Here is a 27179-nt window from a genome sequence, read left to right on the forward strand (position 1 = left end):
GGAGGCTGAAATCTGAGGATCACAGTTCAAACCCAGCATAGGCAGCAAAGTCCCTGATATTCTTATCTCCAATTAACCACCAGAAAACCAGAAATAGAGCTGTGGCACAAGTGGTAGAGTGCTTGCCTTGTACTCAAGAGCTGAGGGACAGAGCCCCGTACCAGAGTTCAAGTGCCAAGGCTGACAAAAAAAAAACCAGTTTACTGCCGAGTGCCAGTGGCTCATGCCTGTAATCCTAGCTACTCAGGGGTCTGAGATCTGAGGATCACAGTTCAAAGCAAGCCCCGTCAGGAAAGTCCCTGAGACTCTTATCTCCAATAAACCACTAGAAATCCAGAAGTGGTGCTGTGGCTCAAATGGTAGCGGGCTCGGCTTGAGCTGAAGAGCTGAGGGATTGCTCCCAAGCCAAGAGTTCAAGCCCCATGACCAAACCAAAAAGAAAAATCAGTCTACGTAGAGTTGAAAAAAATAACATCTCTTTTTTCAATTTGGACTAAAAAAAAAATTAATCCCTTAAGATAAAACAAACTAAAGATGAACCCAATGTTGCTTTCACATAAACCTTCAAATGTTGGCTTTACAAAAACAAATACCTAGGACTCAAAACCTATGAAAAGATCTCTAAAGACCTGTACAATGAAAACTAATGCTATGAAATAAGAAATTGGATAACAACCAGAAAATGGAAAGACATCTCTCTTCAGAGATGGGCAGAATTAAAATTGTGAAAGTGACTATATTCCCAAAAGTAAACTATAGTTTCAGTGTTATTTCACTGAAAATTAGAGTGCATATTTTGCAGGAATAGAAAAAAATAATCCTAAGCAAAAAACCAGTGATGAGCACCTATAATCCATATTGAGAACAAGAAGACCCTCTCTCAATCCAGTCTGGGATAAAAAGCTTAAGGGACCTCTTACCTGGGTGGAATGACAGATGTATCATTCCATCTCTGTAAAAGGTGGAGATTGAGGGAATCAGAGCTCCTGTACAGTCATGTGCAGATGTTAGTCTCAGTAATGGTGTATTCCTACAATCACTGCTAACATGGGAATGTAAAAAAGCACTGAAATCCATTTGCTGTCCTACTAGGAAGTAAACACTTACCACAAAAAAGAATGCACAAGCCAGGCGCCAGTGGCTCACACCTGTAATCCTAGCTATTCAGGAGGCTGAGATCTGAGGATCTCGGTTTAAAGCCATCCCAGGCAGGAAAGTCTGTGAAACTCTTATCTCCAATAAACCACCAGAAAACCGAAAGTGGCACTGTAGCTCAAGTGGTAGAGCGCTCATCTTGAGCTAAAGAGCTGAGGGACAGACCTCAGGCCCGGAGTTCAAGCCCCACGACCAACAAATAATAATAATAATGCACAGAGCAAGCTAGTGTTGGTGATTCATGCTTGTAATTTTAGCTACTCAGGAAGGTGATATCTGAGCATTGTGATTCAAAGCCAGCCTGGACTGGAAAGACTGTGAGCCTCTTTTCTTCAAGTAACTACTAAAAATCTGGAACTGGAGTTATGGCTCAAAGTGGTAAATCACTAGAATTGAGCACAAAAAAATCAACAGCTGTTCCCAATATTGAGTATCCAGAAATGGTATCAAAAAAACAAAACTATAGAAACAGAGAATAGAAGAGAAGAGACATAGCAGGGTTGTGATGGAGCTATATTACCTTTTAGTCTTCATTGTGGGAACCCTATAGTAAAATAGCCAGTCTCTCACATGACTCACCACAGAAGAGCTAAGAAAATGAGGACTGGAAGCAAAATAGTTTAGAATTAATCAACAGCACCAGAGTGGATTTCAGGTCGGGTAAACATGACCATGGCAGCTATTCTACCTCCTGAACTCCTACATCCCCACAGACTTCCTTCAGCAGAGAAACAAAGAACACACCTACATAAAAGCTGCCAGTGAAACAAGATGAGAGGCCTCAGGTGGGCAGGACATTAGGGCCAACTACACACAGCTACATCACAGCTCAGCAGCTTCCAAGGAGGAAAACAAAGGCCAAGAGCAGCATACACTGTGAGTGGATGGTAAATAAAGCCCACAGGTTGGTAAAAACTGAATGAGCCTGGGGGCGGGGGTGCTAAGGGCTCAGACCTCTAAAATGTTCATTGAAGATCATATTGAGTTCCTATGTTCGAAAATGGGTGCTAATAGACTCAATTCCACAGTAAAATCTATCAAATGTTAACCAGTACATTAAGACTGTCACTTTCAAGAAATGGACTGAGAATTATGACATTTAAAAAAATAATCACAAAGCAAGTTAAACATGTTCAGCCAAGTCATCTACAAAACAGCAATCACCAGACTGAGGAAGAAGTCAGAGGAATCATCAAAGTCCACTTCCCAATGCAAAGTTTCTGAAATACCTAGGAATAAAGGTAACCAAGAAAGTGAAAGAGATATTCCAAGAAAACCAAGTAAGCAGAAGACATAAGAAGAAATAAAATATCTCCATTGGTCATGGTTTGGGAAATGAATATTGTGAAAACATCTGTATCACCAAAAGGATATATAGATTTAAAGCAATCCTTATAAGAAATCCCAAAGTCACTCTTGATAGAAATGGAAAATTCAATCCAAAAACTGATACAGAAACACAAAAGATCCCCCAAAATCCAAAGAGATCTGAAGCAAAGAGAGTAATGCACGAGTTATTACAACACAAATTAGAGCCCTACTAACATACTCAGCATTGTACTTACCAAACTCAGACATTCAAACCAACAAAACAGATCAAATGATCTCAAGATACATTTGACAAAGGAGTCCCCCTTGCCAACTCACACAGATGCACAATCAAGATTGGCAAAACTGCATAAAAGTCAAAAAACTGTAAAGCAGAACTCAGGAAGTGGAAAAAATCCCACACTCCTGGATTGGGAGGATTAATATAATGAAAATGGCAATACAGCCAAAAGTTATCTACACATTTAATGCAATACCAATTAATATCCCAAACTCATACTTTAATGAAATACAAGAAGCAAACCAAAAATTTATATGAACAATAAAAAACCCCAAATACCAAAAAACAAATCTTAGTAGAAAGAATAGTGCTAGAGGAATATCAATACCAAATCTCAAACTCTACTACAAATAGTAATGAAAACAGCTGGTACTGGCACAAGAACAGACCTGAAGACCAATGGAATAGAACTGAAGACTCAGAAATAAATATGCCAACTAATTTTCTATCAGGCTATATAACTATAGCCAACTAATGTTTGATATGGGAGCTAAAAATATAGTATGGATGAAAGACACCTCTTCAGCCTGGTGCTGGCTATATTGGTGAAACAGCTGTAGAAAATTAAGTTAGACCTTTATATATCACCTTGCACCAGAATCAACTCCAAATGGATCAAAGTCCTCAAAGTAAAAGCAGACACCCTGAAAACATTATAGGAAGGAATAGGAGAAAGTATAGGACTCCTTGGCACAGGCTGAAATTTTCTTAATAAAAACCCAGAAACACAACAAATCAAAGAAAGGTTGGACAAATGGGATTACATGAAACTGCAGTTTCTGCATAGCAAAGAACATAGCAAGATACAGAGAAAGCCTATGGATTAGGATAAGATCTTCAGTAGCCATACAAGAGACAAGGGACTCATAACTAAAATATACTTAGAGCTCAAAAAATTAAATCCAACAACAAATCCTCAAAGAAACAACTGCCCCACTAATAAGTGGACTAAAGACTTAGAGACAACTCTAAAGAAGAAATACGAATGGCCAATAGACGAGTAAAGAAATGCTCAAATATCTGGACATAAAAGAAATGCAAATCAAAACAACATTGAGATTCCACCTACCCCAGTTAGAATGGCTATAGTCAAGAAATCTAATAACAACAGATGCTGGAGGGGATATGGCCAAAAGGGAACCATACTGCATTGTTGGTGGGAGTGAAACTTGTTCAACCAGATTGGAAAGCATTATGGAGGTTCCTCAAAAGACTCCACATAGAGCTTCCCTATGACCCAGCAATCCAACTTTTGGGCATTTACCCAAACAATCACAAGCAAGGCTATACTAAAGCCACCAGCACAAGTATGTTTATTGCAGCATTATTCACCATAGCTAAGAAATGTAACCAACCCAGATGCTCCTCAGTAGATGAATGGATCGAGAAAAATGGTATAGAAAGAATGACATCACCCCATTTGTTAGGAAATAGAAACACTTGGGGAAAGTATATTAAGTGAAATAAGTCAGACCAAAGATACATAGGTCCCACGGTTTCCCTTATTTGTGGTAACTAGGATACATCTATGATAATCTTACCAGACAAGCAGAAAAGTTAGAAAGCTATGTACATATGACCATATAAGATGATGCTAAGCAAAATTAACACCAACATAGGGGCACAAAAGGTTTTTTTTCCTTGTCTCTATTGTTTTTAATGTACTATGTGATTTTTTCCTTTCTTTTGCATGTTCATCCCCCATGATATAACCCCTGTTTTCACTGTATTTGGTTCTGGCAATCTGCATGTATATACATTTTTCTAATTTGGGAGGAGGAGGGAAATAACAAAATGCTGAAACAAGGATACAGGTTGACCCATTGTAACAATGAGATGTACAAGACACTGTTGAAAATGAACTTTACAACTTTAGAGGTAGGGGAGGGAGGAGTTGGGGAGCTGACGAGGGAAGGGAAGCTAGGGGAAAAACAAAGAAGGGGATAACAAAACCCGATGTGAAATGCCTTACTCATATAAGTGTAACCACTCTGTACAGTATCTTTACAATAAAAAATTTTTGAGGGCTGGGATGGTGGCTCAGTGGTAGAGTGCTTGTCTCTCATGCATGAGGCCCTGGGTTCGATTCCTCAGCACCACATAAGCAGAAAAAGCCAGTAGTGGTGCTGTGGCTCAAAATGGTAGAACTGTAGCCTTGAGCTGAAGAGCTGTGGGACAGTGCCCAGGCCGAGATTTCAGGCCCTATGATGGACAAAAACAAATGGAAAAAAAACAACATTGAGATTCCACCTCACCCCAGTTAGTGGCTATAATCAGGGAGGGGGTAACAATGCTCCACAAGAAATGTACTCATTCCCCCAACAACAAATCTCCAAAGAAACAACTGCCCAATAAATAAGTGAGCTAATGACTTAAAGAGAAACTTCTCTGAAGAAGAACGAAGATAGACACATGAAGAAATGCTCAACATCCCTAGCCACAAAAGAAATGCAAATCAAAACATTGAGATACCACCTCACCCCAGTTAGAATGGCTAAAATCAAGAACTCTAATAACAACAGATGCTGGAGGGGATGTGGACAGAAGGGAACCTTACTTCATTGTTGGTGGGAGTGTAATCTTTTTCAACCACTTTGGAAAGTAGTATGGAGGTTCCTCAAAAGACTCCACATAGAGCTCCCCCATTATGACCCAGCAGTCCCACTTTTGGGCATTTACCCAAATGTTTACAAACAAGACCACACTAAAGCTACCAGCACAACTATGATTATTGCAGCCTTATTTACCCTTGCTAAGATATGGAACCAACCCAGATGCCCCTCAGTAGATGAATGGATCAAGAAAATGTGGTATATATACACAATGGAATTCTATGCCTCCACCAGAAAGAATGACATTGCCCCATTTGTTAGGAAATGGAAAGACTTGGAAAAATTTATATTAAGTGAAGTAAGCCAAGCCCAAAGAAACATAGGTCCCATGGTTTCCCTTATTTGCAATATCTAGTATCTGTATGAGTCAAGCAGAAAAGGTCAGATAAGGTGATGTTAGGAAAATGAACACTAAAATATGCATTTTAAATTTTTTTCTTTCATGCATTTGTTTCTAACACAATTATAAGATTATTTCTTTGTTGCTTTGTATGTCCCTCCCCTACAGTATAACCCCTGCTTTCACTGTATTTGATGTCGGTACAATTTGTGGAGTGGAAGGGGGAAAAAAGTCGTTTAAATAAGGATAAAAGTGGACCTGTTGCAACAATGAGAAGTATAAGTTGTCATGTCAAAAATGAACTTTAAATCTTGGGGGGGAGGGCTGGGGGGGAGGGAGGATGGGAAGGGATGGGAAGGGTAAACAAAGAAGGAGGCTACAATGCTTGATAAGAAATGTACTCACTATCTTGCCCATGTAATTGTAACCCCTCTGTACAGTATTTTCACAATAAAAAAAGAGAAAACAAAAAAAAAAGAAATGTACTCATTCCCTTATTCATGTAACTATAACCCCTCTTACATCATCTTTACAATAAAATGATTTTTTAAAAAAGGAAGTCTAATAACAACTAATGCTGGAGGGTATGTGACCATGTGGCCAAAGGGAACCCTACTGCATTGTTGGTGGGAATGTAAACTTGCTCAACCACTCTGGAAAGCAGTATTGAGGTTCCTTCCTCTACACTTAGAGCTGCCCTATGACCCAGCAATCCCACTTTTGAGCATTTACCCAAATGATTATAAACAAGGCCATACTAAAGCTACCAGCACAACTATGTTTATCACAGCATTATTCACCATAGACAACATATGGAACCAACTCAGATACCCTCAGGACATGAACAGATCAAGAAAATGTGGTATATATACAATGCAATTCTATGCTTCCATTAACCTCCATTTTTAAAGTATATATGTGATGTATATTTTCTGAAATACAGTGCATGATTTGGGTCTAACACATGTTGTCAGCTTAAAAACATAGAGATGTTTTTGATAGTGATTTAGGTTGGTGATACAGAATAATTTCCTCTGCTGTCACATATTCTCAACCAGTTCACCATGAAAATGTCTTCATCTCTGTTTGCATGGATAATAATAATAATCTGTGGGGCTGGGAAGGTGGCTCAGTGGTAGAGCACTTGCCTTGCATGCATGAAGCCCTGGGTTCGATTCTCCAGCACCTCATAAGCAAAAAGAAAAAAAGCCGGAAGCGGTGCTGTGGTTCAAGTGGTAGAGCACTAGCCTTGAACTGAAAGCTGAGGGACAGCACCCAGGCCCAGAGTTCAGGCCCCACGACCAGACCCAATAATAATAATAATAATAATAATAATAATAATAATAAACTGTTTGATGGTAAAATTTCAGAATGCAAAAGCAGAACTCAATTTCATCATTGACTGTGAGTTATTGACATATAATTGGTAGGTTCATTGACAACACTGCTTCCTCAGGCAATAGTAAATGGCTGTATTTCTGGAGGTCTCTTCACATGGAATTCTTATTGATAGCTGCTGGCATCAACCACTAAGATTCTATGGATGTTATTTACATTGTGTGGGGGAATCAGCCCTCTGGGTGTGATGCTCTCAGAACTTTAGCTGACATCTCACAGGCATAGACTTTTGATGGACATTTCACCATGCACAGGACATGGCGTCCTCTGAGGCAATTCAGTTGCTTCATCCCAAATGGCTTTCGTCCCTCTCCCCAAAGGTGATTATAAGGTATTGTAAATTTTGTTTGAATTTAATGAGGATAGGGAGTGTGTATAGGGTCTTTGACAGCTAAACAAAATGGAATATTAAAAAATAAAATCTATTGAGGTCTACGTATCAATTAGCTCTTAAAAAACCTAGATTCTGTTTTTTGTCACTCTAAATGAGGAACTCAGGTATAGAGAATTTAATTCAATGGCATGTGGATAGTAATGGAGGGTGAAATTGAATCAATTTGGCATTCAGTAAATATTAAAAAATAAATATAAGCCATACAATAAAGGGTTATACCCAAATATGGTTCAGAAATTCTGCTCAATGAATAACTATCTCTGTCTTATGAGATGCTTGGTTGTAATTATTTCATTTGCCTAAGAAAATAATCTTTAGGCAATGATACCTAGTGTAAATAAAAGGAATGTGCTCTAAGGGAATAAGAGTGCATCTTGTACATTTTGATACTATATTGTTAAGTCATATAAAAAAGAATATCATTGATATATTCTAATTTTTACAAATGAGGGAAATCCTGCAAGCTACTTTTCTTTGGGTCTCTTTTAATTAACTTAATAAAAATTTTCCAAGTCTTTCCATTTTCTTACAAATGGAGTAACTATTCTTTCTGAAAGAAGCATCGAATTCCATTGTGTTGTGTGGGCATGTGTATGTGTATCACATTTTCTGGATATATTCATCTATACTGAGGTGAAGCTGGGTTGGTTCCATATCTTATTTTTAATGAATAATGCTGCCATAAACATAGCTGTGCTAGTTACTTTAATATGGATTTGTTTATGATGATTTATTTAAATGTCCAGAAGTGGGATTGCTGGGTCATAGTGGAGCTCTATGTGGAGTCTTTTGAGGAACCTTCATACTGCTTTCCAGAAAGATTGAACAAGTTTACATTCATACCAACAGTGTAGTAGTGTCCCTTTCTGGTCAAATCTCCTCCAGCATCTGTTATTATTAGATTTCTTGACTATAGCCATTCTAACTGGGGTGAGGTGGAATCTCAATGTTGTTTTGATTTGCATTCTTTTATGGCCAGAGACGTTGAGCATTTCTTCATGTGTCTATTGGCCATTCTTATTTCCTCTTCAGAGAATTTTCTCATTAAGTCTTCAGCCCACTTATTAATGGGGCGATTGTTTCTTTGAGGATTTGTTTTTGGAAGATTTAATTTTTGCAGATGACATAATCTTGAAGCAGGATACAAAATTAATCCTCTAAACTCAGTGGCTTGTTTTTGTAGCATTATTTACCATAGCTAAGATATGGAACCAACCCAGATGCACCTCACTAGATGAATGGATAAGAAAATATGATATATATGTTGTGTGTGTGTATGTGTGTGTGTGTGTGTGTGTGTGTGTGTGAATGTGCATGTGTATCATGGAATTCTATGCCTCCATCAGAAAGAATGACATTGCCTCATTAGGAAATGGAAATAATTGAAAAAAATTATATTAAGAGAAGTAAGCCAGGCTGAAAGAAACATAGGTCCCATGGTTTCCCTTCTTTGCAATGACTAGTACATGTCTAGGACAAACAGAGACGGTCAAAGACTATGTACATGTGACCACATGAGGTAATGTTAAGCAAAATGTTCCCCAAGACAGGGATACAAGTGGTTTTTTTTTTCTTTCTTGCTAGTGTTTTTAAAGTACTTACAGTGCACTATGTGATTCTTTCATTTCATTTGTATGTTCTTCCCCCACAGTATAACCCCTGTTCTCACTGGATTTGATGCCAGTGTTCTGCATCTTGTATATCATTTTTGTAATTTTGGGAGGGGAAGGAATATTAGGGAATGCTTAAATGGGGATGCAAGTTGACCCATTGTGACATAGCTTCTGCATAGCAAAGGACATAGCTAGGAAGATCAATAGAAAGCCTGTGGATTGGGAGAAGGTCTTCACTAGCCATACAACTGACAAGGATCTCATATCTAAAATGCACTTAGACATCAAAAACATAAATCCCCCAACAATAAATCTTGAAAGAAACAATTTCCTAATAAATAAGTGGGCTAAAAACTTAAAGAGAGATTCTCTTAAAAGGAAATAAGAATGACCAATAAACACGTGGAGAAATGCTCAACCTCTCTAGCCATAAAAGAAATGCAAATCAAAACATCATTGAGATTCTACCTTACCCAAGTTAGAAGGGCTATTATCAAGAACTCTTATAACAATAGATGCTGGAGGGGGTGTGGACAGAAGGGAACCCTACTGCATTGTTGGTGGGAATGTAAAGTTGCTCAACCACTTTGGAAAGTAGTATGGAGGTTCCTCAAAAGACTCCACTTAGAGCTCCCCTGTGACCCAGCAATCCCATTTTTGGGCATTTACCCAAATGACCACAAACAAGACAATACTAAAGCTACCAGCACAACTATGTTTATAGCAGTATTATTTACCATAGCTAAGAAATAGAACTAACACAGATACCCCTCAGTAGATGAATGGATCAAGAAAATGGGCTATATATACACAATGGAATTCTATGCCTCCATAAGAAAGAATAGCATTGCCCCATTTGTTAGGAAGTAGAAAGACTTGGAAAAATATCTTAAGTGAAGTAAGCCAGGCCCAAAGAAACATAGGTCTCATGCTTTCTCTTATTTGCAATAACTAGTACATGTATAAGACAAGTAGAAAAGGTCAAAAGGTCAAAAGCTACGTACATAGGACCATGTAAGATGACTTGAAGCCAAATGAACCCCAAGATAGGAACAAAAATATTTTTTCTCTCTTTCCATTGTTTCTAACATATTTATAATGTACCATGTGATTTTTTTGTTTCTTTTTATGTTCGTCCCCCATGGTATAACACCTCTTTTCGCTGTATTTGATGTCCATGCCCTTCACCTTGTATATACAATTCTCTAATTCGGGGAGAGGAAGGAACAAAATAAAATGCTTAAATAGAGATACAGGATGACCTATTGTAACAATGAGATGTAAAAGACACTATGTGGAAAACAAACTTTACAACTTTGGCGTCGGGGAGGGTAGTTTGGAGGTAGGAAGGAAAACCAAGGAGGAGGCAACAATGCTCTACAGGAAACGTATTCATTACCTTCCTCATGTATCTGTGACCCCTCTGTACGGTATTTTAACAATAAAAAGGTACAAAAATGGAATGGAAGTAAGACAGCCTCTTCAGTAAATGGTCCTGGCAAAACTGGTTAATCACCCGTAGAAAACTATAGCTAGACCCTTATATACCACCCTGCACCACAAACAATTCCAAATGGATCAAAGACCTCGAAGTCAAGGCAGACACCCTGGAAACATTGCAGGAAGGAATAGGGGAAACTAGGGCTCCTTGACACAGGCCAAAATTTTCTTCATAAAGATGCAGAAACTCAACAAATCAAAGAAGGGTGGGACCAATGGGATTGCATGAAACTGAAGAGCTTGTGCATGGCAAATGACATAGCAAGCAAGATCAATAGAAAGCCCATAGATTGGGAGAAGATTTTCACTAACCATACAACAGACAAAGGTCTCATATCTAAAATATACTTGGAACTCAAAAAAATAAAATCCCCCAACAACAAATCCTCAAAGAAACAACTGCCCAATTAATAAGTGGGCTAAAGCCAGAAAGAGAGATTTCTCTGAAGAGGACATAAAAATGGCCAATAGACACATGAGGAAATGCTCAACTTCTCTAGCCATAGAAGAAATGCAACTCAAACAGCATTGAGATTCCATCTCACCCCAGTTAGTATGGCTATAATCAAGAACAGCAGATGCTGGAGGGGATAGGGACAGAAGGGAACTCTACTGCCTTATTGGTGGGAGTGTAAACTTATTCAGCCACTTTGGAAAGCAGTATGGAGGTTCCTAAAAAGACTCCACATAGCGCACCCCTATGACCCACCATTCCCACTTTTGGGCATTTACCCAAACGATCACAAACAAGGCCATACCAAAGTTACCAGCACATTTTTGTTTATCACAGCATTATTCACCATAGCTAAAAAATCGAACCAACCCCCTCAGTAGATCAATGGATCCAGAAAATGTGATACACACACACACACACACACACACACTCACACACACACACACACACACACACACACACACACACACACACACACACACACACACACACACACACACACACACACACACAATGGAATTCTATGCCTCCATCAGAAAGAATGACATTGCTCCATATGTTAGGAAATGAAAAGACATGGAAAAAATTATATTAAGTGAAGTAAGACAGACTCAAAGGGACATATGTCCCATGGTTTCCCTTATCTTCAATAAGTAGTATTCATCTAGGACAAGCAGAAGAGGTCAAAAGCTATGTACATATGACCATCAAACCTGATCCTAAGTGAACTGAACCACAAGATAGGGACAGAAGAAATTTTATCTTTCTTCTTGTTCTTTTTAATGTACTTATAATGTACTTTGTGACATTTTTTGTTTTTTGTATGTTCTTCCTTCATGTTACAACCACTATTATCACTGTAGTTGATTCTGGTGTTCTGCACTTTGTACATATATTTTTCTAATTTGGGTAGAGGAAGGGAAATAACAAAATGCTGATATACAGAAGGTTACTGCTACATGAGCTAGGTAATCAGTAATGAGGACAATTCCTTTTGAATAATGTCTCTCCTTCCATCAATCTCTCCCAGTTTTTCCCTCCCGTCTCCGCGAATGGAAAGTTCATTTTCCACACAGAGTCTAGTGAGTATCACTATTGTATTTATTCATCGTTGTTCCATCTTTTATGAGCCCTCCCTTACTCTCATTAATATAAACAAAGAAACAAGAGAAAAGTTAAAGAAAACAAGAGACAGAAGAAATGTCAAGTAAAAATGCCTTCTGTTTTCTTTTTTCGCAGTTCATTTGTTTGGGGGGATTAATTTTTAGCTGCATGTACAATTCACATATGAGGCCTTTGTCTGATGTATAGAGTGAAAATTTTTCCACAATTTTGTGGGCCTGTTTATCTTGTTAGCTACAGTCCCTTACTAAGCTAAAACTCTTTGATACAATCCCATTTATCCAGGCTTTCTTTTTTTTTTTGTGAAAATACTGTAGAGAGGGGTTACAATTATATAGGCAAGATAATGAGTACATTTCTTATCAAGCATTGTAGCCTCCTCCTTTGTTTCCCTTTCCCATCCCTTCGCATCCTCCCCCTGTCCCCCCCAACCAATCCTCCCCACTCCTCCTCTCCCCCCACCACCAAAGTTGTAAAGTTCGTTTTCGACATTACAACTTGTACATCTCATTCTTGCAATGGGTCCACATGTAATCCTATTTTAAACGATTTGTTTTTCCCCATTCCCTCCACAAATTATAACGACATCAAATAGAGTGAAAGCAGGGGTTATATTGTGGGGGAAGGACATACAAAACAACAAAGGAATAATCTGATAAATGTGTTAGAAACAATTGCATGAAAGAAACAAAACATTTGAATACATATCTTAGGGTTCATTTCCCTAACATCACCTTATCTGACTTTTTCTGCTTGATTCAGACATATACTAGATATGGCAGATAAGAAAACCATCGGAGTTATGTTTCTTTGGCCTGGCTTACTTCAGTTAATATAATTTTTTCCAAGTCTTTTCATTTCCTAACAAATGGGGCAATGTCATTCTTTCAGATGGAGGCATAGAATTCCATTGTGTATATATACCACATTTTCTTCATACATTCATCTACTGAGGGGCATCTGGATTGATTTCATATCTTAGCTATAGTAAATAGTGCTCCAATAAACATAGTCATGCTGGTAGCTTTAGTGTGGTCTTGTTTGTAAACATTTGGGTAAATGCCCAAAAGTGGGATTGCTGGGTCATAGGGGAGCTCTAAGTGGAGTCTTTTGAGGAACCTCCATACTAGTTTCCAAAGTGGTTGAACAAGTTTACACTCCCACCAACAAAGCAGTAAGGTTCCCTTCTGTCCACATCCTGTCCAGCATCTATTATCTAAATAGATGGAGAAATAGCATTCGACAAGATCCAACACCCCTTTATGATGAAGGTCTTGGAAAAATTAGGAATCCATGGAACTTTCCTCAATACAATAAAGGCTGTGTATGACAAACCTACAGCCAGCATTATACTTAATAGTGAAAAACAAAAGCCATTTGCTCTTAACTCAGGAACAAGACAAGGATGTCCACTCTCTCCACTTCTCTTCATTCTAGTATTAGAATGCCTGCCTATAGCAATAAGACAATATTCAAACATAAAGGGGATCCAAATAGGGAAAGAAAAAGTAAAACTCTCTCTTTGCAGATGACATGATCTTGTATTTAAAGAATCCCATAGACTCCACTCCCAAATTACTCAAGCTGATTCAAAACTTTGGCAAAGTAGCAGGTTATAAAATTAACCCTCAAAAATCAATGGCTTTTCTGTAAGCCAACAATGAGATAAGTGTGGCTGAAATTAGGAAAGCAGCTCCATTCGTAATACCCCACAAAAAAAAATACCTAGGAATTAACTTAACCAAAGAAGTGAAGGACCTCTATGATGAAAACTTTAAAAACTTGAAAAAGGAAGTCAAAACAGAACTTAGAAAGTGGCAAAAACTCCCATGCTCCTGGATTGGAAAGATCAACATCGTGAAAATGGCAATACTTTCCAAGGCTATCTACAAATTCAATGTGATACCCATCAAAATTCCAACCTCATTCTTCAAGGAAATAGAAGAGGCAATCCAAAAATTCATGTGGAACAATAAAAGAACCCGATTAGCAAAAATGATCCTCAACAGACAGTACAGTGCTGGAGGAATATCAATACCAAATTTCAAACTCTACTATAAAACCATAGTAATCAAAACAGCTTGGTACTGGCACAAGAGCAGACTTCAGGACCACTGGAATAGGACTGAAAACCCAGAAATGAACCTACAGACCTATAGCCATCCAATGTTTGATAAAGGAGCTAAAAAGATAGAATAGAAGAAAGACAGCTTCTTCAGTAAATGGTGCTGACAAAATTGGTTAATCACTTGTAGAAAAGTAAAGGTAGATCCTTATATATCACCCTGCACCAGAATCAACTCCAAATGGATCAAAGACCTAGGAGTCAAAGCTGACACTCTGAAAACATTACAGGAGAAAATAGGAGAAACCCTAGGTCTCCTTGGCACAGGCTGAAATTTTCTTGATAGAGACCCGGAAACACAACAAATCAAAGGTTGGAAAAATGGGATTGCATGAAGTTGCAGAGCTTCTGCATGGCAAAGGACATAGCTAGTAAGATTAATAGAAAGTCTACAGATTGGGAGAAGATCTTCACTAGCCATACAACACACAAGGGTCTCATATCTAAAATATACTTGGAACTCAAAAAATTAATTCCCCCAATAACAAATCCTCAAAGAAACAACTGCCCAATAAATAAGTGGGCTAAAGACTTAAAGAGAAACTTCTCTAAAGAGGAAAGAAGGATAGCCAATAGACACATGAAGAAATGCTCAACCTCCCTAGCCATAAAAGAAATGCAAATCAAAACAACATTGAGATATCACCTCACCCCAGTTAGAATGGCTAAATTGAAGAACTCTATCCAGGCTTCTTTGAATTGTTGTCATTCTGGATGTTTCCTTAGAAAATTTTGTCCCATGCCTAGGCAGCTTAGGTTTCCCCTAGCCCTTCCTTTAATATATGCGCAGTATCTGGTCTTACATTGAGGTCTTTGATCCATTTAGAGATAATTCTGATACAAGATGTTCTGTGGTATCTAGTTTCAGTTATCTGCACATAAATATTCAATTTTGCCAACACCATTTGTATAAAGGTTATCTATCTAACAAGCTGTGTTTTTGGTACATTATCAAATATTAGAAAACAGGACTACAGCTATGTGTTATGGATCTGATTTCTATTCTAGTCTAAAGAATCTTCCCTTTATATGCATTTCACTTATAAGGGCCTGAACATAAGAGAGATTACTGTCGATGTCAAGGTCAAAAATTTAATTATCCTTTCATCTTTAGGTCTATTACTTCTCTACATTTGATTTTTTTTAATTAGTCATCATCTTTTAACAACCCTTTTTCACACATCTCCATTCTGACTTCTTCATTCTTATTTATACATTATCACTCCATATATGTTTGTTCGAGTAGATTTTCCTCAAGCTCACTATTTCCATCTATATAGAAGACTTCACAAATAAGGCAGGTTTTCATGATGATCATTTCACATATACCTACATTATATACTGAACAAGTTAATCCTTTCATTAGTATTTCGAACATGATTTATTTGTTTCCTCTTAAACAATGCCAGTTGATTTCATCATTAATATTTTTAGAATATGCACATAGTGCTGCACACACAAACAAACGCACACAAACCCCGGAACACACAGACAGGACACAGAGATTGGAAGGAGGAAAGAAGGAAAGAAGGAAAGAAGGAAGGAAGGAAGGAAGGAAGGAAGGAAGGAAGGAAGAAAAGAAGGAAGGAAGGAAGTACTTTGCTCTTCTTTATTTTTCTCTATTGGTTCCTTTCCAGTTTCTCAATCTAGGGAAGGGATGGTATGGGGAAAACAAAGGAGGAGGCAACAATTCTTGACAAGAAATGTACTCATTAAATGGTGCTGGCAAAATTGGTTAACTACTTGTAGAAAACTAAACTTAGATCCTTATATATCACCCTGCAACTGAATCAACTCCAAATGGATCAAAGAGCTTGAACTCAAAGCAGACACTCTGAAAACATTACAGGATGGAATAGGAGAAACCCTAGGTCTCCTTGGCTCAGGCCGAGATTTTCTGAATAGAGACCCAGAAACACAACAAATCAAAGAAAGGTTGGACAAATGGGATTGCATGAATTTGCAGAGCTTCTGCATGGCAAAGGACATAGCTAGCAAGATCAATAGAAGGCCCACAGATTGGGAGAAGATCTTCACTAGCCATACAACACACAAGGGTCTCATATATAAAATATACTTGGAACTCAAAAAATTAAATCTCCCAACAACAAATCCTCAAAGAAACAACTGCCCAATAAATAAGTGGGCTAAAGACTTAAAGAGAAACTTCTCTGAAGAAGAAAGAAGTAGGGCCAATAGAAACATGAAGAAATACTCAACATCCCTAGCCATAAAAGAAATGCAAATCAAAACAACATTGAGATACCACCTCACTCCAGTTAGAATGGCAAAAATCAAGAGCTCTAACAACAACAGACGCTGGAGGGGATGTGAACAGAAGGAACCTTACTTCATTGTTGGTGGGAATGAAAACTTGTTCAAGCACTTTGGAAAGCAGTATGGAGGTTCCTCAAAAGACTTCACATAGAGCTCCCCTATGACCCAGCAATCCCACTTTTGGGCATTTACCCAAATGTTTACAAACAAGACCACACTAAAGCCACCAGCACAACTATGTTTATTGCAGCCTTATTTACCCTTGCTAAGATATGGAACCAACCCAGATGCCCCTCAGTAGATGAATGGAACAAGAAAATGTGGTATATATACATAGTGGAATTCTATGCCTCCATTAGAAAGAATGACATTGCCCCATTTGTTAGGAAATGGAAAAACTTGGAAAAAATTATGTTAAGTGAAGTAAGCCAGGCTTAAAGAAACATAGGTCCCATGGTTTCCCTTATTTGCAATATCTAGCATATGTATGAGTCAAGCGGAAAAGGTCAGATAATGTGATGTTAGGAAAATGAACCCTTAGATATATATTTTTTAATGTTTTTTTCTTTCATGTGTTTGTTCCTAATGCATTTATAAGATTATCTCTTTGTTGCTTTGTATGTCCCTCCCCCACAGTATAACCCCTGCTTTCACTATATTTGATGTCAGTATAACTTGTGGAAGAGATGGGGAAAAACAAGTCGTTGAAGGATACAGGTGGACCTGTTGCAACAATGAGAAGTACAAGTTGTCATGTCGAAAAGGAGCTTTACAACGTTGGTGGGGGGGGGGAGGGGGATGATGGGGTGCGGGGGTTGGGAGGGAGGCTGGGAAGGGATGTGAAGGGTAAACAAACATGGAGGCTGCAATGCTTGATAAGAAATATACGCATTATCCTGCCCATGTAATTGTAACCCCTCTGTACAGTATGTTCACAAAAAAAATTGAATTAAATTTAAAAAAAAAAGAAATGTACTCATTACCTTGCTCATATGATTGTAGCCCCTCTGTACAGTAGTTTCACAGTAAAAACTTATTAGCTGGGCACCGGTGGCTCACACCTGTAATCCTAGCTTCTCAGTAGGCTGAGATCTGAGGATCACGGTTCAAAGCCAGCCCGGACAGGAAAATCCATTAGACTCTTATCTCCAATAAAAACCACTAGAAAACTGGAAGTGGCACTCTGGCTCAAGCGGTAGAGCTCTCGCCTTTTGCTGAAGAGCTCAGGGACAGCGCCCAAGCCCAGAGTTCAAGCCCCTCGACCAAGCAAAATTAAATATATAAATAAATAAATTTGGAAGAGAGTAGTTATCACTGAATTTGGCAACTGAAATTTCAATGTAAAGCTTCCTTACAATTCTCTCTTTCACCCCCTCATGTTTTGGGCTCCTCTTCCCATAATGAATTCCTTGAATTGAGATGCATTCTTTTTGTTTTGGTGCAAAAGTAAAATAAAATAAAATTCCCTCATCTGATACTTGAGCTCTTGTTCTGGTTGTTATTGCAATGAATACTGTTCAATATGTTGGATCTGTGAGAACAATTTCCTATAGAATTTTCCATCAAAAAAAAAAAGAATTTTCCATCAATAACACTTTGCTTATGAATTTTGCTCTTAAACTGAACTTTTATTAGTTAGCTTGCCCTTCCATACGAACACATGAACAAGAGGCCTCCAGGAAGATGGCAGAGGAGAAGCTGGAGGCTAAACAAGCTCTTGCATACAAAGCAGTTTTAGTGTTCCAGTGAATAGTCCTAGGCAAGAGAATTACATCAAGTGTGCCATCACACTACAGACGGTTTGGCCAGAAAGTGAAAATCCAGGCAAGCAGAGTGATCTGAGCACTTGCCTGCAGCTGTGGCAGCGGCAGCAACAGCGGCTGTAATCGCTATACCTGCAATACAGAGAGTCTGGGACAAAGGCAGAAGATGTGGCGGGCAAGCGGATTCTACTCAACACCAGCAAGAACTGACAAGGAGCAGACATCTTCACCCTGCAGATTGCAGACCAGAGAAGACTTAGGAAACAACACTCCAGCAGCGTCAGTAGAAGCCTGACATCCGAGCTCCTTCTCAGGCAGCAGAGGAGGAAAGGCCACTCATCCTACACCCCACTACCAGAGATCTCCATCTTTGATAGGCCCAGTTGAGCAGCTAGCGCCAATTCAGGCTTTGGGAGAAAACCAGAGAGTCAGTTAGCAGGTCAAAGGAACCTGCCAAAACCTGCCTGGCTCAACTCCACACAGGAAAATATCACCAAGCCCAGGCAGAGGAAAATACCCCCCCTCTCCGCCAGTGGCTTTCTTCACTGGGTTTCTTCACTGGGTAAACAGAGCCAGAGGCTGCCCCTCCCTACAGCAGCCTTGACAATCCATTGAAATTTAGAAAAAATAAACCCTGAGAATGGCTCCAGGCTGGGCTCCTTGAGTGTCTCAGAAGTTAGCCCCTCAGGGAAAAGCTACTGTTTGCTGAAAGGCCTCAACTCTACCCAAAACCTAGCCTCATCACAGCATCTCCAAAAGAGGTAACAGCCATCTCCTCCCTCTTTTGCAATACTCAAAACAGATCTCACTCCCACTGAACTAGCCTGGGAGGAGGATCACAAAATCCTGGGTAAAGCAGACAATTTTTCTGCTTGCCCAAACAAACTGACTTAAGTAACCAATCAAGCCACAGGAAAACCAAACACAACAAGCAGACCAGAGACTCCACCAAGAGACTGGTTATGGACACAAGGGAGATACAGATTCTTTCCATCGCCCTCTCCACGCCCCCCTCCCCCCTCAAATAAAAAGTCAAAGAACTTTCTTGGTTTTTTGTACCTTATTTTTAATTGTTTTTTAAAATGTTTAACTTTTTTATTGTGAAAATACTGTACAGAGGGGGTTACAATTACATGGGCAAGATAATGAGTACATTTCTTATCAAGCATGGTAGCCTCCTCCTTTGTTTCCCCTTCCCATCCCTTCCCATCCTCCCCCGCCCCCCACCCAAACCTTCCCTCCCTACACCCCATCCCCCTCCCCCGCCCTGCACCAAAGTTGTAAAGTTCGTTTTCAACGTAACAACATGTACATCTCATTGTTGCAATGGGTCCACCTGTATCCCTATATAAACGATTTGTTTTTCCCATTCCCCTCCACAAATTATACTGACATCAAATACAGTGAAAGCAAGGTTATACTGTGGGGGAGTGACATACAAAACAACAAAGAAATAATCATAAATGTGTTAGAAACAATCGCATAAAAAAACCATTTGAATACGTACATTAGGGTTAATTTCCCTAACATCACCTTATCTGACCTTATCTGAACTTTTCTGCTTGACTCAAACATATACTAGATATTGCAAATAAGGGAAAGCATAGGATCTATGTTTCTTTGGGCCTGGCTTACTTCAGTTAATATAATTTTTTCCAAGTCTTTCCATTTCCTAACAAATGGGGCAATGTCATTCTTTCTGATATACCACATTTTCTTGATCCATTCATCGACTGAGGGACATCTGGATTGGTTCTATATCTTAGCTATAGTTAATAATGCTGCAATAAACATAGTCGTGCTGTTAGCTTTATTGTGGTCTTGTTTGTAAACATTTGGGTAAATGCCCAAAAGTGGGATTGCTGGGTCATAAGGGAGCTCTATGTGGAGTCTTTTGAGGAACCTCCATATTACTTTCCAAAGTGGTTGAACAAGTTTACACTCCCACAGAGGGATTACAATTACATGGGCAAGAAAATGAGTTCATTTCTTATCAAGCATTGTAGCTTCCTCCTTTGTTTCCACTTTCCATCCTTCCCATCCTCCCCCCCCCGACCCAAACTTGCAGTTTTCAAGGGTTTAAATTTTTAATTTTAAATTTTAGTTTTTCCATTTTTTCTTGTCTCTTTTCTTTCTTTTTCTTCTTCTTATTCTTTTCTCTCTCTTTTTTTCTTTTTTCTCTCTCTGCTACCATTCTGTCCAATCCATTTCCCTCTTTGAGATTAGGACTTAGTTAATTCCACTCTCCCTCACCTTCCCACTTCCCTCTCATCCTATTTTTCCCCACATTCTCCCTAAACCTAATAATTTCTGCTTGCCAAATTCTCCTTTGCTGTTCTTTGGCCACTAAGATGTAATTGTTTGATATTGAATAGATTGTATCTCTTGAACTAGATTCTATCTACAGACTTTTGACTGTGCAACTACGGACTTTGGTTGATGCTTACCTTAAAATATTGTTTTAGCACAAAACTGGTGTAACTCTCATCCCAAATGGGCAGAACAGGCTGGAAAAACACAAGAAAAATGTCAAAGTCCGAGGATCTCAACTCCCACTCATGAAAATCAGGGCACAGAACAGATAATGAATAATCCAGAGGAGAATTCCCAAAAAGCTCTAAAAACACTACAGGTAAACAGAGTAAATGAAAAGAGTGAAAACCTTTAAAGGTCTCAGTGTGAGCATGATAGGGAGAGAGAGGAGGCAAACCAAAGATCAATACAGGAATCTCATGAGCTTGAGGAAGCTACTAAAAGATTGATACAAGAATTTTGTGAGCTGATTCAGAACACTCAAAGAGAAATAAAGGAATTGCGTGAGCAGGTAGAGATCAGTCAAAGAGATAGACAGGAATTCCATGATCAGGTTGAGATCAGTCAAAGAGATACACAAGAATTGTGTGAGCTGGCTGAGAACAGACAAAGAGAAAGTCGGGAATGGCATGAGCAGGCAGAGAACACTCAAAGTGAACTACAGGAATTTCGTGAATGTGAGGAAGCTAATCAAAGAGAAATACAGGAACTGAGAGATCGGGATGAGAATAGGCAAAGATCTATGGAGGCATTCATGGAATCCAGGAACAGAGAGCTGAAAGAAATCAGGGAGACCATAAAGGGATTGCTGAATGGCACCCAACAGAAGGAAGAAGTCCAAGGAAACCATAACCAATCAACTAAGTGATTTGAGAATAAACACTTCCTTACTTCCTTAATTTGGTGTTATTAAGGAAGTAAAGAAGATCTTACAAGATCTAGACAAAGTTCCAACAAAGAATTTGAAGCCATCAAAGCCGACCAATTAAAAGGAAAAGAAACAAAAAAAGTAGAAAGCCTTGATAGTAGGTTAGACCATGCAGAAGATCGAATCTCGGGGATTGAAGACAGCCTAGATATTATAGAGAAAGAACATACAACCATCCAAGACAAATCCAAGAAATATGATAGATCTATTCAACACTTGGAAGACACCATCAGGAGGCCTAATCTGAGGATAATGGGTGCACAGGAGCACCTAGAGACAGAAGCTAATGGTCTAGGAAATTTGTTTAACAGGATCCTAGCAGAGAACTCCCCAAACATGCAAAAAGATAGGCCTATTCAGATAAAAGAAGCTTTCAGAACTCCAAATAGACCAGACCAAAACAGGACATCTGACCATCACATTATAATCTGCACAGGATCAATTCAGACCAAGGAAAAGATCCTTAAAGCTGTCCAGGAGAAAAGTTCAATCACCTATAAAGGCAAACCAATTAGAATCACCTCAGATTTCTCAGCAGAGACAATTAAAGCAAGAAGAGCCTGGAATGATGTATACCATGCTCTAACGACAAACAACTATCAACCAAGAATACGGTACCCAGCTAAACTATCCCTCATAACCCATGGTCAAATACAAACCTTCCATAGCAAAGAAAAATTGAAACAACGTACCTCCAACAAGCCAGCCCTACAAAAGATTATGAAAGATGTCCTACACATAGAAAACCAACAGGACCACAATAAAGGCCAAGAAACCACACCCAAACTGAAAATCCAAGAACCATAGGAAGAACCCAGTTGCCACAATCCCCAAGGAGGTGGATTAAATGGCAGGAACTCCGAAATACCTCTCAAAAGTCCTGTCTCTAACATTAATGGACTTAACTCTACAATTAAGCTACATAGACTGTCTGGTTGGATTCAAAAGCAACATCATTCTATCTACTGCCTTCACAGGTCACATCTTGCCCATAAAAACAAACACATTTTCAATGTGAAAGGCTGGAACAAAATATACCAAGCAAATGGCCCCCCATAAACAGGTGTGAGTTGCAATCCTAATATCAGATGAAATGGACTTCAAATTAAAATTTGAGAGAAGAGATAAAGAAGGTCGCTACATACTAATTAAGAGATCTCTCCTTCAGGAGGATATTACAATTTTAAATATCTATTCGCCAAACAACGGAGCACCCAAATTTGTCCAAGAAACACTACTTTTCCTCAAATCCCACATAGATCCAAAGACATTAATTGTTGGGGACAACACACTACTTTCCCCACTAGATAGATCAACTTGGCAAAAACTCAACAGAGAAACCGCAGACCTAAACAACTGCATAGATCAACTAGATTGAACAGACATATACCAAATATTACATGTTTTTCTCATCAGCACATGGAACATTTTCCAAAATAGACCACATTTTAGACCACAAAGCAAACTTGTTCAAATTCAGAAACACTGAAGTTATACCTTGCATTCGCTCAGACCACAAGGGAATAAAATTAGAACTCAACACCAAAAGCCACCAAAGAAAGTCTTGTACCACGTGGAGGCTGGACAACACACTGCAAATCACCAGTGGGTCATTGAAGAGATTAGAAAGGAAATTCAAATGTTCATGATATTCAACAAAAATGAACACACAAATTACCAGCTCCTCTGGGACACGGCAAAGGCAATACTCAGGGGCAAGTTTATAGCACTGAGTTCCTAAATCAACAAATTGGAGAGATCTGAAACAAACAATTTAGTGAGACATCTGAGCCTCCTTGAAAAAGAGCAGCAAGATAAACCCTAATCTAGTAGATGGAAAGAAATAATTAAAATTAAATCTGAATTAAATGAATTAGAATCCAAAAGAAAACACAGAAAAAAACCAACAAACCAAAGAGTTGGTTCTTTCAAAAAATTAACAAAATTGACAGACACTTAGCAAACCTTTTCAGAAAAAGAAGAGAACACACCCAAATCAATAAATTCATAGATGAGAATGGAACCATCACCACGGAAACAACCAAGATTCAGAACATTATAAGGGAATACTTTCAAAACTTTATGCTAATAAGTTTGAGAAATTGGCAGAAATGGACCTTTTCCTAACAAATATTGACATGCCAAAACTAAATCAAGATGAGTTAAAACATCTTAAAAGGCCCATATCAAGCATTCAAATAGAAACAGCAATAAGAGAACTGTCATCTAAAAAAAGCCCAGGACCAGACGGTTTTACAGCAGAATTCTACAAGGCCTTCAAAGCAGAGCTCACACCAATACTCCTTCAACTCTTCAATGAAATTGAAAGAGAAAATTCACTCATTCTATGAAGCCATAATAACCCTCAGCCCAAAACCAGGCAGGGACTCATCAAAGAAAGAGAACTGTAGACCCATTTCTTTGATGAATACCCATGCAAAACTCAACAAAATTTTGGCCAATCTGCTTTAACAATTCATCCAAAAACTCAGACAACATGATGAAATGGGATTCATTTCAGGGATGCAAAGCTGGTTCAATATACGCAAATCAATTAATATTATTCATCACATCAACAGGACCAAGGATAGGAACCACATGGTTATCTCAATAGATGCAGGAAAATCATTTGACAAGATCCAACAACCCTTGATGATGAAGGTTCTGGAAAAATTAGGAATCCATGGAACATTCCTCAATACAATAGCCTACAGGCAGCATTATACTTAATGGTGAAAAACTAAAGCCATTTCCTCTTAACTCAGGAACGAGACAAGGATGTCCATTCTCTCCACATTTCTTCAATCTAGTATTAAAATGCCAAGTTACAGCAATAAGACAAGGTGCAAACTTAAAGGGAATCCAAACAGGGAAAGAAGAAGTAAAACTCTCCCGTTTGCAGATGACATGATATTGTATTTAAAGAATCCCACAGACTCCACTCCCCAATTAGTCAAGCTGAGTCAAAACTTTGGCAAAGTAGCAAGGTATAAAATTAAACTTCAAAAATCAATGGCTTTTCTGTATGCCAACAATGAGAAAAGTGTGGCTGAAATTAGGAAAGCAGCTCCATTCCTAATAGCCCCACAAAAAATAAACACCTAGGAATTAACTTATCCAATGAAGTGAAGGACCTCTATGATGAAAACTTGAAAAAGGAAATCAAAACAGAACTTAGAAAGTGGCAAAAACTCCCATGCTCCTGGATTGCAAAGATCAAAATCATGAACATGACAATACTTCTCAAGGCTATCTACAAATTCAATGCGATACCTATCAATATTCCAACTTCCTTCTTCAAGGAAATAGAAGAGGCAATCCAAAAACTCATATGGAACAATAAAAGACCCCAAATAACAAAAACAATCCTCAACAGAAAGAACAGTGCTGGAGGAATATCAATACCAAATTTCAAACTGTACTATAAAACCATAGTAATCAAAACAGCTTGGTACTGGCACAAGAACAGACCTCAGGACCAATGGGATAGAAGTGAAAACCCAGAAATGAACCTACAGACCTATAGCCATCTAACCTTCGATAAGGGGGCTAAAAAATAGAATGGAAGAAAGAGAGCCCCTTCAGTAAATGGTGCTGGCAAAATTGGTTAATCACTTGTAGAAAAGTAAAGCTAGATCCTTATATATCACCCTGCACCAGAATCAAATCCAAATGGATCAAAGACCTAGGAGTCAAAGCTGACACTCTGAAAACATTACAGGATAAAAATAGGAGAAACCCTAGGTCTCCTTGTCACAGGCTGAAATTTTCTTAATAGAGACCCAGAAACACAACAAATCAAAGAAAGGTTGGACAAATGGGATTGCATGAAGCTGCAGAGATTCAGCAGGGGAAAGGACATAGCTAGCAAGATCAATAGAAATCCCACGGATTAGGAAAAGATCTTCACTAGCCATACAGTGGACAAGGGTCTCATATCTAAAACATACCTGGAACTCAAAAAATTAAATCACCCAAAAACAAATCTTCAAAGAAACAATTACCCAATAAATAACTGGGCTAAGGACTTAAACAGAAACTTCTCTGAAGAGGAAAGAAGGATGGCCAATAGACACATGAAGAAATGCTCAACCTCAGCCATAAAATGCTCAGCCATAAAAGAAATGCAAATCAAAACAACATTGAGAAACCACCTCACCCCAGTTAGAATGGCTATAATCAAGAACTCTACTAACAACAGATGCTGGCGGGGATGTGGACAGAAGGGAACCTTACTGCATTGTTGGTGGGAGTGTAAACTTGTTCAACCACTTTGGAAAGTAGTATGGAGGTTCCTCAAAAGACTCCATATAGAGCTCCCCTATGACCCAGCAATCCCACTTTGGGGCATTTATCCAAATGTTCACAAACAAGACCACACTAAAGCTACCCAAAAGACTATGTTTATTGTGGCATTATTTGTCATAGCTAAGATATGGAACCAACCCAGATGCCCCTCAGGAGATGATTGGATCAAGAAAATGTGGTATATATACACAATGGAATTCTATGCCTCCATCAGAAAGAATGATATTGCCCCATTTGTTAGGAAATGGAAAGACTTGGAAAATATTATACTAAATGAACTAAACCAGGCCCAAAGAAACATAGGTCCCATGGTTTCCCTTATTTGCAATAACTAGTATATGTCTGAGTCAAGCAGAAGAGGTCAGATAAGTTGATGTTAGGGAAATGAACCCTAAGATATGTATTCAAGTGTTTCTTTTTTCCTTTCATGCAAAGGTTTCTAACACATTTATAAGATTATTTCTTTCTTGCTTTGTATGTCCCTCCTCCACGATATAACCCCTGCTTTCACTGTATTTGATGTAGGTGTAATTTGTGGAGGGGAATAGGAAAAACAAATCATTTAAATACGGTTACAGGTGGACCCATTGCAACAATGAGATGTACATGTCGTTATGTTGAAAACAAACTTTACAACTTTATGGGGGGGGGCAGGGAAGAATGGGAAGGGATGGAAAGGGGAAACAAAGGAGCAGGCTACAATGCTTCGTAAGAAATGTACTCATTTTCTTGCCCTTGTAATTGTAACCCCTCTGTACAGTATTTTCACAATAAAAAAAGAATAAAAAAAGAAATTCTTTCTATTTTCTGCTTTCCTAATTTCTTACTTTAAAGCTTTAACTTTCAGTGTAGACATCTTTTACAGATCCTCCATTAGGTTTTAAATCCTAGATTTTTTTTTATAGCTGACATTTCAAGGTATATATAAAATTAATTATGAGGTTCTATTTAGTTTACCTTAATGGATTGAAAATTAAGTTTATCTCTGCCTGGGGGCACATGCCTGTAATCCTATCTACTCAGGAGGCTGAGATATGAGGATCAGGGTTCAAACCCAGCCCAGAAAGAAAGTGCATGAGACTCTTATCTCCAATAAACCACCAGAAAACTACATGTGGCACTATGGCTCAAGTGGTAGAGTGCTCGCCTTGAGCTGATGAGCTGAGCTACAGTACCTAGGTCCACAGTTCAAATCCCATCACCGGCTACAAAACAAATTAAGTTTAGGCAGACAGGCCAAAGACAAGTAGTTTTTCCAACTGTAAGTG

The 27179-nt window shown here is 38.6% G+C and overlaps 1 protein-coding gene across 1 annotated transcript in view; it reads left to right on the forward strand.

The window, feature by feature from the left end:
• The window catches only part of LOC138814281 (vomeronasal type-2 receptor 116-like), a 54184-nt gene extending 35527 nt beyond the window's left edge, over positions 1-18657 (forward strand). The window contains exon 7 of the mRNA XM_070003285.1: positions 18456-18657. Within this exon, the coding sequence (XP_069859386.1) occupies positions 18456-18657 (202 nt within the window). The remainder of the gene's footprint in view (positions 1-18455) is intronic.
• Positions 18658-27179: the final 8522 nt, after the last annotated feature.

The sequence above is a fragment of the Dipodomys merriami genome, unplaced genomic scaffold, assembly GCF_024711535.1.
Source record: "Dipodomys merriami isolate MVZ:Mamm:240054 unplaced genomic scaffold, mDipMer1.0.p SCAF_6, whole genome shotgun sequence".
NCBI lineage: Eukaryota > Metazoa > Chordata > Mammalia > Rodentia > Heteromyidae > Dipodomys > Dipodomys merriami.